Source organism: Agrilus planipennis, unplaced genomic scaffold (genome assembly GCF_000699045.2).
Source record: "Agrilus planipennis isolate EAB-ADULT unplaced genomic scaffold, Apla_2.0 scaffold7, whole genome shotgun sequence".
NCBI classification, from domain to species: Eukaryota; Metazoa; Arthropoda; class Insecta; order Coleoptera; family Buprestidae; genus Agrilus; species Agrilus planipennis.
In genome coordinates this window covers 1,214,082-1,227,106 of record NW_020439340.1, presented here as the reverse complement: position 1 = coordinate 1,227,106, position 13,025 = coordinate 1,214,082, and the positions used below count along the sequence as shown (strand labels likewise).

The 13,025-nt window shown below is 32.3% G+C and overlaps 5 protein-coding genes and 1 long non-coding RNA gene across 6 annotated transcripts in view; 3 read left to right on the top strand and 3 right to left on the bottom strand.

Annotated features, from left to right (window-relative positions):
• Positions 1 to 1,623: 1,623 nt before the first annotated feature.
• Positions 1,624 to 2,736, bottom strand: LOC108734232 (protein lethal(2)essential for life-like). The gene has a single exon (XM_018465695.2). It carries the CDS (start codon positions 2,352 to 2,354, stop codon positions 1,869 to 1,871), a length of 486 nt encoding a protein of 161 aa, XP_018321197.1. The 5' UTR covers positions 2,355 to 2,736; the 3' UTR covers positions 1,624 to 1,868.
• Positions 2,737 to 2,794: 58 nt separating this feature from the next.
• Positions 2,795 to 3,626, bottom strand: LOC108734230 (protein lethal(2)essential for life-like). The gene has a single exon (XM_018465692.2). It carries the CDS (start codon positions 3,409 to 3,411, stop codon positions 2,854 to 2,856), a length of 558 nt encoding a protein of 185 aa, XP_018321194.1. The 5' UTR covers positions 3,412 to 3,626; the 3' UTR covers positions 2,795 to 2,853.
• A 622-nt stretch (positions 3,627 to 4,248) lies between these two features.
• LOC112905693 (heat shock protein 23-like) lies at positions 4,249 to 5,589 on the top strand. Its single transcript, XM_025978584.1, has one exon. The coding sequence runs from the start codon at positions 4,616 to 4,618 to the stop codon at positions 5,120 to 5,122; it is 507 nt and encodes a 168-aa protein (XP_025834369.1). The 5' UTR covers positions 4,249 to 4,615; the 3' UTR covers positions 5,123 to 5,589.
• An 81-nt stretch (positions 5,590 to 5,670) lies between these two features.
• Positions 5,671 to 8,181, bottom strand: LOC108734229 (protein lethal(2)essential for life-like). The gene has a single exon (XM_018465691.2). The coding sequence runs from the start codon at positions 6,405 to 6,407 to the stop codon at positions 5,823 to 5,825; it is 585 nt and encodes a 194-aa protein (XP_018321193.1). The 5' UTR covers positions 6,408 to 8,181; the 3' UTR covers positions 5,671 to 5,822.
• A 257-nt stretch (positions 8,182 to 8,438) lies between these two features.
• On the top strand, positions 8,439 to 9,282 carry LOC108734231 (protein lethal(2)essential for life-like). Its single transcript, XM_018465693.1, has one exon. The coding sequence runs from the start codon at positions 8,529 to 8,531 to the stop codon at positions 9,078 to 9,080; it is 552 nt and encodes a 183-aa protein (XP_018321195.1). The 5' UTR covers positions 8,439 to 8,528; the 3' UTR covers positions 9,081 to 9,282.
• Positions 9,283 to 12,978: 3,696 nt separating this feature from the next.
• Positions 12,979 to 13,025, top strand: part of LOC112905709 — a 1,085-nt gene continuing 1,038 nt past the window's right edge. Inside the window, exon 1 of the long non-coding RNA XR_003231963.1 lies at positions 12,979 to 13,016. This is a non-coding gene — a long non-coding RNA (uncharacterized LOC112905709). The remainder of the gene's footprint in view (positions 13,017 to 13,025) is intronic.

The window sequence follows — 13,025 nt, the reverse complement described above, 5'->3', positions numbered from 1 at the left end:
TATCTGTATCAGTTCTGAAGTTTACAGAGTTTGGATGTTTTTTATGTGTATAATTTCTTTAATAATACGTTTTTTATTGCTTTCTTGGTCCAAAATTTTAGGTTCTTGAAATTATACTGGTCATTTACTGAATGTAAATTTTAGACCAGGAAAGCAATTATAAAAAACGAATTATCAAAGAAATAATATATTTAAGAAATTTAGAATTTTTAAGGCAGAATAATTTTTGAGAAATTTTTATACATTGAGGCAAGTTTTCGCGGCATGATTATATCAACATGAAAAATCTGCAATCATCGCCTAAACCTGCTTTCAAAATTCAAAGATTCTAACAAAACCGTAATTATTCGTCCTTAAATAAGCTAAGAAACTAAATTCACATTAGGCGAAAAATAGGGAAGATGCCAATGTGGAACCCATGTTGGAGAACGAAACCAACACGTCACCGAAGTCATTCACACTAAAAAACTCGAAGCAACTATAACTGAAAACCATCAACCACTAAATTAAAACGTATTTTACACAATCAAATGAAAATCGAATAAGGATTAGGGCTAAATACCTTCACGTGTCGTTTGTATTTATGAACAGCAAAAATGGTAGGATGTCGGTTCCTCGAAGGCGGAAGACAAAATGAAACGAGCCGGATGATCCATAGATGAAAATTCTTTTTATTTCTAGGGCACATTGATAATGGATTTTAAGCGAAGCATCTTGAGTTAAAGGTTGTTATTATTCATTTAAATTTCAAATAATTTTAAATACTGCTACACGTTCTTCAAATAGGCAACCCATTGTACTGCGCAGTATTCTTGTCGTTAGTGCAGCAGTACACACTTAATGTATACTACATTTTGGTACTTTCAGCTTGCTTAACAAAGGAGAAATTAACTTATCAAAAAATTAATACCATTTTAAATGCGGGGTTGAAGGTGCATCCTGGCGTTTGCCAATTATAAAATTCTATTCACCTTTGACTCACAACAACATTGATACATTTTGTTAGTTTAAGTTCGTTTAGACAGGGAGAAATTAAATTATCAAAAACTAAAAACGTTATTAAATTGGGTTTGAAAGTGTAGCCCGCTACAACCTGTAATACATTTTGGTACTTGCAACTCGTTTAGAGAGAAATCAATGTATCACAAAATTAAAATGATATTTTTAAACTGGGGAGTAAAAGTGCAGCTTGGTGATTTCCAACTATCAAATTCTTTTCACTGATGCCCCATAACGACATTGGTACATTTTAGTATACGACCCAAAACTCAAATATTTTAACTTCATTATTTTATCGTAGAATGGGTTGCCTATAGAAAGTGCGACAATTCTGTTTTAATTTTGAAAATACGAAATCATATTCCTAAAGCGCGTTTTTTAAAGGAAATTATTAATGAATATCTTCCTAATATATAGAAAATGTGTAAAGCGGAATACTTCATAAAGAACTAGAAAACAACAGAATTTCTTATGTCTACATATTACTAAACTTTAAAAACATTGAGATTTCTGTTTCTTACCAATTCCAAATCACAATGNCATGACATCAATTGATATCTAGAAAAATAGAAAAAATATGTTTGTAATAATTTTATCAATCTGCAATAGCTTTATTAATATATTATAATTAGCATATAAAATACACAAGAATATTCTTAGCATTAAATTAGTTATTTTTATTTTATGTTCAATATAAATACATGAATTAAAAGTACATTTTTAAAAACAAACACTATTCACCTGAAAATAGCTTTATTATTTTACTTACACTATAATAAATATAGCGTTCTGCATAAATCTCTACAAATAACAATTAAATTGTATTTCTCTATTGCATTTGCAGTGTGGATAAATCTCGAAAGAATGTTTCAAGCTGCATCAGCTTGTGGAATGCCAAACTGAATTGGAATCACTCTTTCATGTTCAATCCTATCAGGCATTTCAATCAACAATATACCATCAGTTGATAGAGTACATTCGATTCTATTAGTATCACTATTTTCAGGAATGTCATACTTTCTTATAAAATGCCTTGATACATAGCCTTGGCCATCTTCCTTCTCATTGTGCTGACCTTCGACAATCAAAACCCTATTTTCTACCTTCACATTTATTTCATTAGGTTGAAACTGTTGCACATCCAACTGGACTCTCAAATAATTTCCATTATGGATTAAGTTGGATCCAGAATCATCCTGTGATGCAACATTCTGCCAATGTCTTAGATACCCAGCAGGGCATCTTATTAAATTAAATAAATTTCGTTCTAGAACATTCCTGGAACCTAATTCCAAACCAAAGTGCTGTCCAAGGGAGGACTGAGGGACGAAGTAGTAGGGTAGAAGAGCTGGCATTTTCGTGTATTTACCAAAAGCACAATGACTAAAAATGAAGAATAACGAACACACTAAGTTATTTATTATTTAATCAATGAATTACATGCAGTCAAATTGCACCACAACGTTGCAATCAAACGAATGACAAATGCATTACACCACAGTCAATAAAAAAAAATACAACTAGGTACACAACGAACAGCTGTTATTGTTTTCGTTTGCTTTGCCAATCAATTCAAATGTCATCAACTATCCCCACTCTTTTCTTCTAGCAAGTGCTATAGACAGTGGCGTAACTTCAACAACATCCAAAGGGATTATAGAAATATACTATAAAATTATAATAGTTAAGTATAAGTGGTACTAAAAATTAAAAAAAAGCATGCACTTTCGTTTACAGTTTATTCAAAATATTTTAATTACATTAACACATTAAACAAATTTTTAAAATTAATGATCAGTCTTACTGAACGAATTTAATAATAACATAACTTCATAAGTAATTTGGAAAATATATCTACTTCTTCTTCTTCTCTTTGGACTTGGACTTATCTTCAACAGCTTTCGCGGGTTGGCCAGTTTGCTGGATAGGAACAACCTTTTCATCCCCTTCCAACGCTTCTTTCCTGGGAACCGTGATCTGCAGTACCCCGTCCGAAGACATTTTTGATTCTACCTTCTCCAATTCCAATCCTCTTGGCAAAACGTACCTTCTAACAAAATGTCTGGAGACTGTTCCACCATTCTCCTCTTTCTCTTCATGATTTCCTTCGATGGTAATGCTATTTTGACCGGCGGTCACCTTGATCTCATCCGGTTTAAACTGCTGAACGTCGAGACTTACTTCGTACTTGTCTTTGTCGAATTTTACAGTGGATCCCAGATCTTTATCCGCTGCTAAGGTCCTCCAGGGTCTCAAATAACCAGAGATCAGGTTCTTCACGGGCCTGGATAGCGTCATAGGCGCCAGGAGATCCTCTGGATCCAGCTCGACTCCAAAATGTTGATCAAGGAGTCGAGATGGTCTCAATAAGTTGTCCCACGGATCATTCAAAAAATATGGCAGAAGAGACATTATTCTTGATAAAATATGGATATTTCACACAATAAATAAGCACTAATAATTACACCGTCACACTTTTTTAATCGCTTTCTGAACCGCTTCTGTACTCTGTCGCTACTCAACTGAGTCTGAGTCCGCACGCGAATTCCGATTGCTTTTATATACGCCAGCTAATCTTTCTGGAAGATTCTAGCAACAGACAAGTCCCCAAAATAATGTATAAAAGGAATGTTCTGGTGTTTACGGGATCTTACGTATCATTCATGGGATATTATCACTTTATTTACACATTACTCTAACAGTTTTAATATTTATTTCGTTTTTTTTTTTTTCTTTAGTCATTAACCAAACCCAAAGTGCATATGTACTACATATCTCTGCTGATAGTAACTAATGTATTAACAATAAATCTTGCAATACGACTCGATATTGAAAAATCCATAGTAAAAAATAGTACACTGTATTAAGCTTTATTGTCTCCACGTATTGGGAAAATTTAATGCATTATACGAAATGCACAGATTTTATTGGACATTATATATAGATATGTAGTACATACACAATGTCTACAATCCTTGATAAAGTGATTAGGTCTGATGAACGTACGAATAATATTTGATTTAGTTTTTTCTAGAATATTCAATAAAAATTTTCCAATAGAGTACAAATTAAAGACTTATTTGAAAAGAAAAATGTCCTCAAAAATGTATAAAATTATCCAATACAAATTACAACACAAAAGTAAGAAAAACACATACATATCTGCATGTTTGTAATGTAATTTGTAAAATTTACAATTTACTAGGTATTGGTGATGAAAATTAATTTCTAATACAGATAAGGTAAATATTGAATTTCAAAAACGACAGAAATCAAAAAGTTGAAAATTTAATTTCCTACAAAGTTGTTATTTTAACGAAACGGTACACATTTCCAGATTTTTCTTGTGGAAAAGTTACATCTTTTTGACGCATACACACCATGTAATAAGCATTTTTGGCTTTCAGCGTCGATATTATCAAAAAAACACGTCAGTTTTAATGACAGCTAATCAAATTCCAAAAATGCCATAAGGCATTATAATCCAAGAAACTGTATCGTTAGACCTTATTTTATCTTTACTTTTTTAGGCTTTTTTACCGAAAAAATTCCAGTAACATGTACAAAACGTGGAAATATTAATGTCCATTGTACGTACATACAAAATTAATTTGAAATGCCTTTTTTGACTTTTAACCCGCTTCGGAATTATCGTCTCTGGTACAAACTTTTTCATAGTGCGATCAGGCCAAAAATATTCGATCCGCTGGCCTTGACAAGCAGGACAACTCAATTTATACCAAGCACGATTTACTTAATGAAAAATCAACAAGGGAGAGAAGTAAGCACCGAAAAAATTACAACACAAGGCAGGGATGTAACGATAACCGTTGACGTGACAAAATTTAAGTTCGAAGAATTGAATGTTATTTTATCCGGAAACGTCATTATAGTAGAAGGACTGCACGAAGAAAAGATTGACGATCAAAAATCTGCCTTTACATATTTCATGAAGCAATTTCTACTATCCGACGATCACGATTTGGACAAAGTGAAACCGATTTACGCGAAGAACGGAACACTCAGAATACTGGCCCCCAAAAGAGGCGAAGCTGGTCAGGAATTAACTGTGCAAACAATTAAATTGGGTCCCCCAAAAATACTTAAAATAGAAAAGGAATAATTCCCGGTAGATTAATTTCTTCGTCATTCAGTTAACCAAAATCATTTTACGATAAATAACATTTCAAATCAATACTATGTCAACGAATTTTATTTTTCGTTTGTCCCTATGCCGAAAAACTATAGATGCGATGCTATGAATGTATGTAAGCATATACACAATGGTCTACAATATTTTTTATATGTGCCTGGCCTATTTTTTATTAAATAAATTATACTATCTATAGGAAATACTGGAGTGTTTTAGAATTTACAAAAACCTAATTAGAAAAAGTTGTGAAATATTATTGCCGTTTATGTACTTTAAGTAAACACTTTTTTCTGGAATTTTACCTCTTTAAAATTACCTTAGACATCTAATAAAACATTCGTAATAAATCAACGAAAACACCTCTTCCAAACTGAGTATTTTTTTAAAGCGAGTTAATGTTTTAACTTTTCGTTTAGAAACGAAAATTGAAGATAAAAAGTTCTAGAACTTTTTTTTCTACTAACGACTTCCTCTCTTCGCATAATTAAATTAACAAAAAACAAAACAGTTATACTAAAGATATTTATTTTTATTTACCTGTAGCTACATGAACATAAGTATATACACACATACAAATAAATAATGGCATTAACAAAACGTATATAAAATTAATCTAAAGATCTATTACAAAACAGTCTTAATTAAGAAATATGACACAGTTGAATTAAATTTATTTTGGCGGTTCTTCTGTGCTGTTTTCGTTAGATTTTTGATTATCAATTTCTGCTGGGCGGCTGGGTTTTCCGGTCTGAGTTATTGAAATTTTCCTCTCGTCGGTCAATTCTTTTTCGAGTTTGGGAGCCGAAATTGTCAACACTCCATCCGAAGACAGTTCCGAAGAAAGTTCTTGGATGTTAAACTGCTTGGGCAGGATGTATTTTCGCACAAAATGCCTCGAAATTGATCCATGTTCGTCCTGTTTCTCTTCGTGTTTCCCCTCGACGGTAATTGTATCTTTATCATTCGTAGTTACGCTGATCTCTTCCGGTTTGAACTGTTGGACGTCCAGATTTATCAGGAATTTACCGTCGCTTTCGCTGATCGTCGAACCCACGTCTTTAGCTGACAAACCCGACCGCCACGGTCTGTAATACAACCCTCGATTAAACATCGAACATTTGGGATCGATAACTGCGCTGATCAAATCCTCAGGTGTTAGTTCTTGGGCAAACTGTTGATCCAGAAGTCGGGATGGTCGGTAACTGAAGGGATCCGACATCAGCAACGGAAGCAGCGAATATGTTAACAACGACATTTTTTTTTTTTAACACTGCAGATTCAGGAACGCACTGTACAATATACAATCGCTTTAAGAATATCGCTCTGTTTGTCACTTCGCGCTTTGAAACTATACACTGAGGCGGACGGCCATCGCGCTTCTCATTTATAGCGCCGGAGAACTTACTAGAACCCTCTCGAAAATGAGGGAACATTCCGAGTGGATATAACGTACTTTTATGGAGGTATTTTCGGAAGTTGATATTAAACATGAGACTTGTTACAAAATGGAAAATTATTGGCATTTTCGCTATTCACAAAACAATGGAAATTTGTGGATTTTGATTTGATCGTTTTATACTATCTACGAATAAAATATATCTACCAATTTGATCCCTTATTTTCGTATTTTGAAATTATTCATTAAAAAAAAAATATTTAATACAGAAGTGACTGGAACCCTCTGGAATATGATGGAACATTATTCGTTCCCCATTAATATTATGAACGAGCCTGATAAGCTTTTATCTTTTAACGATAACAATAAAATTTAATAAAATATTTCAACTTGATCGGAAATACTTAACCATTGTTTAATGAAATGAAGAATTACTCAAATTTTCACAACTTATGAATAATGGAACTATTATTTTTGGCGATTTTTGGTGCCTATCTATGTACAGTATGCCTTTATACTTTTCATTATTTACCTACCTATGTACAGTGTATGTATTGTAACAGCTGCTTCGGTAACACTACATTGAAACAGCTGCTCCATTACAGATACATAAAAGAATACCGAAAATATAGTACCAAAACTAAAGATTCGTTGTTTTTATTGGGCATTGTATAAATTAGGTACCATGAGAGGCATTAACTGTCATTAAAAAAATCAGGTAGCGTACAATTTATGTAAGTTGGTAGTTAATTTGAAAATAGGTACTTATATAGGCATTTTTTTCTTTTTTTTTTTAATTGATGGGCGTTGGTGTAATTAGAACCCTAAAAGCCATGTCAGTGGCAGAGCTGGCAACCTCGCGTTCATTGATTGCACTTTCGCGACCAGCGACCTATACCAACAACAAATTCCTAATGCAGCCAGGAACAGAAATGATAAATATATAAATAACGCCCAATTTTTTCACTACCATGAAAATGTAATAATACAGAATAGGTAGATAGATACTTATGTTCTTATCCATAATTACCTACCTACCTATACATACTAGGCATGTAGGTAGGTACCTAAACGTTTGGCTATGACAAAAACATGTACATGTTGATCTTTACATTTACAAATCCTGAGCTTTAGCCTTCTGTTGCTATGGCAATTTAACAGACCTTGAACTCATCGAAGGTGAATTTCAAACTGTATACCAAATAAATTTTAAAGGCTGGGATAGATCTTTTAAATTATTACACGTAAGGCTTTAATTAAATCTATTTCATAAGTAGGTACCATTATTCCAAATTAGATATGTTGCAGAAATACTTAAATAAATTAAAATTATTCCTCTACCAAGTTTATATTTTGGCATTTTAAATTAAATACCTTCATGGGTACCATGTAAGTAGATACCCAAGTAAGAAATTTGCTGGAATTTTTCAAATTTGCTTTGCATTATGAAATGATAACAATAATAGACACAATATCTACCTACATGCTTCTGCTAAATTTAAATCAGGGTTCACACAGTGTATTTTTTATACGTAGCAATCATAGTTTATTTTTCGAAAAATTGTTATTAACAACATCATTACAGCCAAAAGAAATAGGTAAATCTTTTTGTATAAAATGAAGCAAATTACTTGGGGCAAAAGTGCAAAAAGATGTACCTATATTTAAATGCATAAATAGAATGCAATTTATTTATTAATACTTTAAAAATAATATTTACTTTCCTCAAAGGGTTAATGACAGTGTAACGATTTATTACGCCGGCTAGCGACAATTGCAAAGGAAAATGGCTGAATTGACCAATCACGTTTGAGCATTCTACCGATTCTGGAATACGATTGGCTGGAAAGTCCTGGAAAAATCTAGAAGGTAGGGTGTTTATAAATAGACGTGGAAACGACAACCGGCGTATTTCCAATTGAGCTAGCGAGTTGTACGAGTCGTTCTTTGATAAAACGAAATTCAGATAAATTAGTGAAGATGTCTATCCTGCCATTACTGCTCTCTGATCCCTTCGATGTACGCCCATCAAGAATTCTGGATCAACACTTTGGTTTGGGGCTGGATCCCGAAGACCTACTGGCACCCCTAACTCTGCCCTTAGGAACCCGCTTAGTACATAGAAGTCCTGCAGGATACTACAGACCCTGGCGTTCTCAAGCAGCAAATGCTGACAGCGGTTCTATCGTTACAACTGATAAGGACAAGTTCCAGGTGAATTTAGATGTACAACATTTTAAACCAGACGAAATTAAAGTTACTGCCACTGGGGATAATACTATAACCATCGAGGGAAAGCATGAAGAAAAGCAAGACGACCACGGCTACATTTCCAGGCATTTTGTAAGAAGATATGTCCTGCCCGAGGGTCATGACCTGAATCAAGTGGTGTCCAATCTGTCATCAGATGGGGTGTTGAGCATCACCGCACCTAAGAAATCGCAGGAAGGAAAAGAGGAGAGAGCCATTCCAATTCAACAGACCGGTCAACCCAGCAAACCGATTGAAAATAAGGGAACCGGCGATAAGTAGTCAGTTTTTTTTATTTCGTCCTATATAGTATTGTTCTATGGCGTTCTTGAATTTTTTTGTATTCGTCTTAAGACTGATTTTGTTTGTAGTCTACTTGTAAGCTATTTGTTTAATTCAAAAATACGAATATTGTTACTTGCTTAATATTCATTTGTAATGTTTTTCATCTTCACAAAATAAAAAATAAATGTTCACATTGAAACGCTGACTTTTTTTAATAAAATAGTAGAGTAAGTACTGTTGAAGTATGAATCAAAGACGATAAAACTTGTATAAGAACAAAATATGTTGATCACCTACCTTTTGTATGCTGCATCTCCAACATGAAAATTGCTTCCTGGAGCTGAAGTTGGATTTCAAACCGCTCCTAGTAGTGACTGCAATTTTCTTTTCACGATTTTATTCCCGAAAGCTACGTGTTCTTCGTTTCATAGTTATTGAGAATAAATCCTAAAAAGTTTATATCTTTCCGTTACACATTTGCTAAAGTGAGGTTAAGTTAATTTATACGTTTGACTAATTAGAACGTCGTTTTTCATTTGATGAATTATTTACCGAAGTACAATAGTGAAAAGGAGCAATCATAAATCATAATTGTATCATTATTTTAAATAATATCACTTTTTTATATTAAATATCGAACGCGATGTACACATGCATATAGACGCCGAAAAACAGTGAAACAGTACAGAACATATGCAACACACCTTACAAGCATGAGATGAGAATTACATAACAGCTGGACCTTCAGCATAAATTTCAAATGAGTGATAAGCATAATAGAGTGACCCTTAACACTGCCAAAATGAGAGCTTCAGTAAAAATAATTTTATAACCCTCTCGATATTTGATAATGAAGACAAATATTTATGAAAAACACATTTTTGCTGTAATTTTAGTACCTCAAATGGAAGTATATCACCAGAGGAAATACTTACTTAAAGAAAAATTAACTTATTCCGACAATAGGGGAGAGATATCCTGCAGGACAATTCATTATGCTTATTAAACTTTTAAAGTAATTAGAAATGAATCCAGGAAGGTAGTTTCAAGGAAATTTAAAACGAAGTTAATTGAGAGATTTTAAATTTTTTTACTGTGTAACTGATACACACTGTATGTACAACGGTAGGATATTTCAAAGAAAAACTTGTGAACGTTTGTATAAAATAAAAGTATAGATACAAGTACAATAAAGAATAAAATATTAACGATACATTTTTTGTCTACTAGACATGACTGAAACAACTACGTCTTATCACAATGTCCGCGTTATTATATCATCGCTCACACTCAATATAAATAAGTAACATGCATTTATTAATTTTTTTTCTTATTTGCAAGTTCTCGGACATTTTAGCGTGTTCTATAACTGCAGCACTGATTCGTACAATATTATTATTAATTATACTACAATCTTACATTTTTTTCCAAGCCCTGATGAAGGGAAATAAATATTCGGATCATTTTCGAAAAAGAATAAATAAGGCGCAAACAAGACAAAAGTCCTTATGATAACATTACATCATAGTGAACAAATTACAGTGGATTATCTTTATTGTATTTACCTTGAATTTTTGTTGAATTTTTTTTTCATAAGCCATCTACTATATTCTATTCTACGAATGTAATCAACGAAAACCTTTTCATACAGTTTTTTTTTAATTACCATCAAAACAAAAGACTAGTTATAATACAAGTCAATTAAACATATTGTTCTTATATAAACGCCACTATCGGATTATCAAAAATTTCTAAATTTTGGAAAATACTTTCAATTAGAGCACGTTTCAGTTGATCACATCCAATTTTGGCTGTTTTGAAACCGAATAATGTTCAGAATAAATTCACAATAATATAAATAACAACTGTCGACTTGAGACATGAGAAAATTCCTCATTTATTCTGTACAGAGCGAATAAACAAAACCTCAGCTTGTTCAAGCGTTTTGCGTTTTATGTATTAACTATATCCATTATTGTGGTCGCTAAGCTATGTACAATCAATTTTTATTTAATACAACTTAAATACTATTCATCATTTCGACTGATGACGAACAAACCGAGGTTTTCGTTCAAAAAATTATCCAGATAAAACAAGCACATCGTTTAACAAAATAAAGGTTTCGCAGCAATAGTGATTATCATTAATTACAACAATACTCGGTCAATATTTTCTTGCTTTTTTAGCTGAAATATGTACACACGTTATTTACTATCAGCATCGATACTATTTATCAAAGAAAACGAAACGAATTTATTATCAGGCAGAAACGAAATTGTAAATGAAACGAAAGAAAAATAAAAAAGATTCCTAACAATTTTAATAATTTCAAATTTTTGTTCCTCTGTCGTACGAAAAACGGATGCAGTGTTACTTTCATTCCTCTAAGCCTGTTTCTTTTCCTATTAGTTAAAAACAATGAAAAGAAAACAAGTGTCATGTCTTTTCCTTTTTGAAAACCCTCCAAAATATATACCTCAAAATAGTTGGTCGTAAAAATTCAAAATTATTATGTATTTCAAAATAAAGATAAAAACCAATTTCTAAAGGCATGACTTCAAAAATATAAACGAAAAATCACAGTAACAGTTACTACACACTACTTAACTATAATGCTACTAGTAAGCAGGCTCTTTACAATAAATAAATATTTTAGTTTATTTGGAAATGAGAAAACTGGCCAGTATTCTTGATGTTAATAAAAAATACCTACCAATTAAAAATTTCAAACAAAACAACTTTAAATCCAATAAAATTAAAATCAGTCACTTACTGTTCAAATATAAAAAGCAATACAAGAAAAAAGTATATAACTTATTTTAAAAATTACTGACAAGCAGTGAAGTTGCTCAACAGTTTATAAATTGAAAATAGTTCTTATTGGCAGTGTTTATTTAAAAATCAATCAATAACAAACGTTTAAAAAATTAAGCAGATAATTAATGAAAATAGGGAAAAAATCCTCTACGACTGTAAAATAAAAAAAAAAATACTGGGCCCCAGTTTTCTCTAATCAATTTATACATCATATTTGGCTCTCGAAAGGAATAAAATTAATAAATATGAGACTTCGTGCTTTTCATTCCATCTATAATAATCAATTGAGGGGGTTGCAAAATTGGGGACAATCTTGTCACGCATATGCTGCAGTTAATAACAATAACAACTCGGACGAGAGGAAAATTCAATTTATATAAATAGTAGCATAAGTGTATGTATGTATTTATTTATGTATGCATGTATGTATGTATGTATTTCTAGTAGTAGTAGTAGTAGTAGTAGTAGTAGAGCCTAGTAGTGACAGCAATAGTAGTAGTAGTAGTTATTAATAGTAGGGCAGCAGTAATACGACGACTGCAACGTTACCACTGCAATTTTTCATATTACTCCTCAATTTTGGTTTAAACATTCTTTTTTACTTAATCGAATCCAAAAACGTATCGTCGGAACTACGATGTGATGGTGGCGTGATATTAATTACGAACGGCATGGGAAAGTTTTGGTTGATTGCGTAGAGTAGGTAGGTGGTAGGTAGGTATCGTTTTTTTTTTTCATTTATATATGTATTTTATACATATTGTAATGTTATAAATGTTTATTCATTATAGTACACTTACTTTTTACTGCAAGTAGCGGGAAGCCGTAGTATTTAGTAGACTTGATACAAGCGACACAGGAAAGACAGCAGAAGGGAGGACGGGAAGGGTTAAGGGCTGGCTGCTTGCTTTCTGACTGGAAATCGATCGTGAATATGAAATTTACAGGTTACTAAGACCATAAATTTTTTCCATTTTCTTCGTTTTAATTAATATCTTTTATTGCGTGTCCTTGTACGTTTATTCTTTCTTCTTTTGCAGGCTCAGGTTGCTTTTCTTTCTTTCTTTCTTTCTCTATCTCTCACTCATATTTTATATATATATTATATATATATATGTAATTAAT

Coding starts and splice junctions, on each gene's coding strand:
- LOC108734232 (XM_018465695.2), bottom strand. CDS start 2,354: ATGCCAGCTCTTCTACCCTACTACTTCGTCCCTCAGTCCTCCCTTGGA.
- LOC108734230 (XM_018465692.2), bottom strand. CDS start 3,411: ATGTCTCTTCTGCCATATTTTTTGAATGATCCGTGGGACAACTTATTG.
- LOC112905693 (XM_025978584.1), top strand. CDS start 4,616: ATGCCTTTTTTGACTTTTAACCCGCTTCGGAATTATCGTCTCTGGTAC.
- LOC108734229 (XM_018465691.2), bottom strand. CDS start 6,407: ATGTCGTTGTTAACATATTCGCTGCTTCCGTTGCTGATGTCGGATCCC.
- LOC108734231 (XM_018465693.1), top strand. CDS start 8,529: ATGTCTATCCTGCCATTACTGCTCTCTGATCCCTTCGATGTACGCCCA.